The sequence below is a fragment of the Nannospalax galili genome, unplaced genomic scaffold (assembly GCF_000622305.1).
Source record: "Nannospalax galili isolate Female #2095 unplaced genomic scaffold, S.galili_v1.0 scaffold441, whole genome shotgun sequence".
NCBI classification, from domain to species: domain Eukaryota; kingdom Metazoa; phylum Chordata; class Mammalia; order Rodentia; family Spalacidae; genus Nannospalax; species Nannospalax galili.
This window is the reverse complement of record NW_008348089.1, coordinates 2663365-2667075: the sequence shown is the minus strand read 5'-3', so window position 1 is coordinate 2667075 and position 3711 is coordinate 2663365. Positions and strand designations below refer to the sequence as shown.

The 3711-nt window shown below is 47.9% G+C and overlaps 1 protein-coding gene across 2 annotated transcripts in view; it reads left to right on the top strand.

The window, feature by feature from the left end:
• Nucleotides 1-265: 265 nt before the first annotated feature.
• Nucleotides 266-3711, top strand: part of Smarcad1 (SWI/SNF-related, matrix-associated actin-dependent regulator of chromatin, subfamily a, containing DEAD/H box 1) — a 95869-nt gene continuing 92423 nt past the window's right edge. The window contains exons 1-2 of one of the 2 annotated variants that reach the window (XM_008844621.2): nucleotides 266-466; nucleotides 910-1163. In XM_008844621.2, coding sequence (XP_008842843.1) covers nucleotides 959-1163 — 205 coding nt within the window. In that variant the 5' untranslated portion in view covers nucleotides 266-466; nucleotides 910-958. Of the gene's footprint in view, nucleotides 467-537; nucleotides 651-909; nucleotides 1164-3711 lie in introns of those variants that run through there. The other variant, XM_017801012.2, reaches the window with a different exon arrangement.

Here is a 3711-nt window from a genome sequence, read left to right as displayed (position 1 = left end):
TTTATTTATTTATTTATTTATTTTTTTAATTCGTAAAAATGGTTATCTTGTAAGAATTGAGATTTTTTTCAATTAAAACACAATTACAATGAAAAATTATGCCATCTACATTACACATCCCACAAACCATACATTAAATATTATAACGTCATGTTATCACAGCGTTACTATTGTTTTAGTTATCGGCTCTGTAGCTAACAAGAAAGCATAACCAATGTGCGGAACAATCCCGTCCTTAGAATTAGGCAGAGGCGGATACTAGTTACCATGACAACAGCGCGCCCAGCCATTTCTGACCGCGCAGTGCTGGGGAAGCAGAGGCCTATGGTGCGTGTTGCGTCATCACTACGCGCTCGGTAGCTAGCTCGGTGCTGTGTGGGAAGGTTCCGTCCCGGCTACCGTTGCCGCCCGCCAGGCATTATTTTCTTCTTTTCCACCTTTGTTCCACCGTGGAGCCTGCGAGGCCGTAAGTGCGGGCCGGAGGCGGGCGGGTTGCACGCGGGCCTGTCAGCTTCCTCCCGGCCGGGGCCGCACCGCGTCCACTTCCGGGCGGGTGCCCGCTGCGGCCTGCGCCGCTCCCCACCTGGCCCTTTGTGTCCCCGCGGCGGTGACGCTGGCCTGGCGGGCTGTGCGGAGGCGGCGGGAGCTCGGTGCGGCAGGCGGGCGGTCGCGCGGCCGCGGGTGGTTGGGGCGCGCCACCGCGGCCCGGGTGAGGCGGCACAAGGGGCGGCTCGTGCGACGGGGCCGGCGAGCGTGTCCGCCGCGTCCGTGCGGCCTAACAAAGCGCCGCCTAAACCGCCCGGCCCCAGGATGGGTGCCCACCCCCTTTCCACCCGGAGCCCCGTGCGGCGGCATTGTGCTGTGCCTGGTGCTCACCGCCTGTCTTCCTCTTTTTGTTCGCCCCTGCAGATAGTTCATTGAAAGCCCTCAGCCCCTCGGGGTGGTGGTGTCTACCAGTATGAATCTTTTCAACTTGGATCGTTTTCGCTTTGAGAAAAGGAATAAGGTTGAGGACGCTCCCGAACCAGCCCCCCAGCCCTCCCAACCTTCTCAGCCCCAGCCCGGTCCTTCTTCGCCAATTTCTCTTAGTGCTGAAGAGGAGAATGCTGAAGGGGAAGTTAGCAGGGCAAACACCCCTGACTCAGATATAACTGAAAAAACAGGTGAGTTACAATATTGCAGACTGCGGGAGCATCGGAAAATAAGAGGCTGAGGGATTCGGACACGGATGCATTGTCTCCACTTTGCCCTTGGAAATCCAGCGTTGGTTCTGCCATGGGCACCAAGTACCTCCCAAATGAGTTTTCCTCCTTTGTTGCTTCACTCTTTGGAGTTACTGGAATGAGCTCAATATTGAACGCTAAAGCCAGAATTTATGGGAGTCTTAGCTCAGAATGGCCACTGAAAAGATCGTAGGCAACCTTGAGGCTGTTAATTTGCCTAGAGGTTTTCATTCATTCCAACGTTTTTTTTTTTTTTTCTCCTGATTCTTTTTGTTTTCAGACAGGATCTGATTGTAGCGCAGGCCTGTAGTGAAACTCTTGCCTCTGCCTCTAGAGTGCTGGAATTGCAGCCATGTGTCACCATACCTGGCATCATCTTCTGGCCTTTTAAAGCAGGGTCCTGGCAGTGTATTCCAGCATGCATGCCACCATGTAGCTCAGCATGACCTGGAACTCAAAGCAGACCTCCTACCTCACCTTCTCCCATGCTGGGATTACAAGTGTGGTTATAGGCATGAGGCATGTTGCCTTCTGCGAGCTAGAACCTTTGGGTGCTTAAAGATTACTTCTGGTTCCACCAGAGATCCTGGAAATCCCTAGAATGCAACTGAGTAATTGATGTTCGTCCAGGTGAATGAAGCTTTGCTTTGTTCTATTACTTGAACCTGAGTCTCCCAGTAGCCCCATCTGGCCTGGAATTTCCTACACAGACCAGGCTGTCCTTGAGCTCAAAGAGATCCACTTGCCTCTGTCTCCCGGTGCTGGGATTGGGATTTGAGGTGTGGGTCGCCATGTCCATCGCACATTGTGTTTTGGATTTTTTTGGGTCTTTTTGAGACAGGGTCTCCCTGTAGTCCCAGCTCTAGTTAGTGTCCAAACATCTGGGTACTTTGTTTTTCCAGTAGATGTATTTTTTGTTGTTGTTTTTTTTTTTTTTTGTCTTTTTGAGACACAGTCTTCCTGTAGCCCTGGCTGGCCTTGAACTCACAGACATCCACCTGTCTCAGCCTCCTACGGCTATTCATTTTGTTTTTAAGGTAGAATTTCACTTGTTATTCCTCTTATTTAGGGACAGGTTCCTGGCTATCCTGGATTTTCTCTGTTGGGAAGTCTGGCCTTGAACTCCCTGAGCTTTATGTGCCTCTGCTTCCTGAGGGCTGGGATTGAAGGTGTATGTCACCACACCCAGCTTCTTTTGTTTCCTATCTAGATAATAGGGTTGGAAAGAATTGGATGGAGTTAGGATTTATTGTGTGCTTAAAAGTCTCTGCTGCTGCTTTTTGTTAAGTGTGCTTTGGGAGAGACCTCAGCTCTGAAAGTAAAAGTGTAAGCTGGATTTCTTGGGAATGTTTTTCAGGTATTACATTGAGTTTTTTTGTCCTTTATTCATAATTCCCCCCTTCCCCCCACTTTTTTTTTGGTCTTTTTGAGACAGGGTCTCCCTGTAGCTCCGGCTGTCCTGGAACTCACTATGTAGACCAGGCCGGCCTTGAACTCACAGAGATCTGCCTGCCTCTGCCTCTCTAGTGCTGGGACCAAAGGTGTGCGTGCACCACACCCGGCCCTTTTTCTTTAAGTTTTAAATTTGTGTGTGTGTGTGTAGGAGGGGGTGCCATGGCATGAGGGAGTTTTGAGAATTGGTTCTCTCCTTTTACTATGTGGGTCCCAGGGATTTAACTCAGGTATTCAGGCTTGGTGATCAGATCCATTACCTGCTGAGCCATATCTTACTGCCCTCTTCTTAAAAAATTTTTATTTTATGCATATGAGTAAGTGCACCACTTGCATGCAATGCTCCTGGAGTCCAGAAGAGGGCCTGGAACTGGAGTTACTAACATTTGTTAACTGCCATGTTGGTACTGACAACTGAACCTGGGCCTTCTGGAGAGTAGCCAGTTCTCTTAACCACTGAACTCTCTCTCCAGCCTCTTTTTCATGTGAAATATTTTAATTGCTTCTTCTAGGCCTAGGATGAAGCTCACTGTTAGTGCATTTGCCTAACATGCAATAGATTTGTTCTCCAGCACTGCCAAAAATCAAAGCAAAACAGAAAAGATTGGATTCTGCTTTACTTTTTTTTTTGGTTGTTAAAAGGAATGTTAATATTACTGTGTGTAGCTGGGCGTGGTGGCGCACGCCTTTAATCCCAGCACTTGGGAGGCAGATGCAGGTCTAGATAGTGAGTTCCTAGGACAGCTGGGGCTACAAGGAGACCCTGTCAAAAAAAAAAAAAAAAAAAAAAAAAAAAAAAAAAATTGTGTGTGTATGTAGGTCAGGGGACAACCTTGCACTGTCTCCTTCCACTCTGAGAAAAGGTCATTGTTATTTTTCCTGCCCCCGCACTTACGGGAATGCTGGGGTTACAGATCCTTGCACTACTTTGTGTGGTGGTTTTTTTTTTTTTTTTTTTTTTTTTTTTTTAAAAAAAAAAAAAAAAAAAAAAAAAAAAAGAGGACGATAAATCTTTCACTGTGATATATCAAAATAA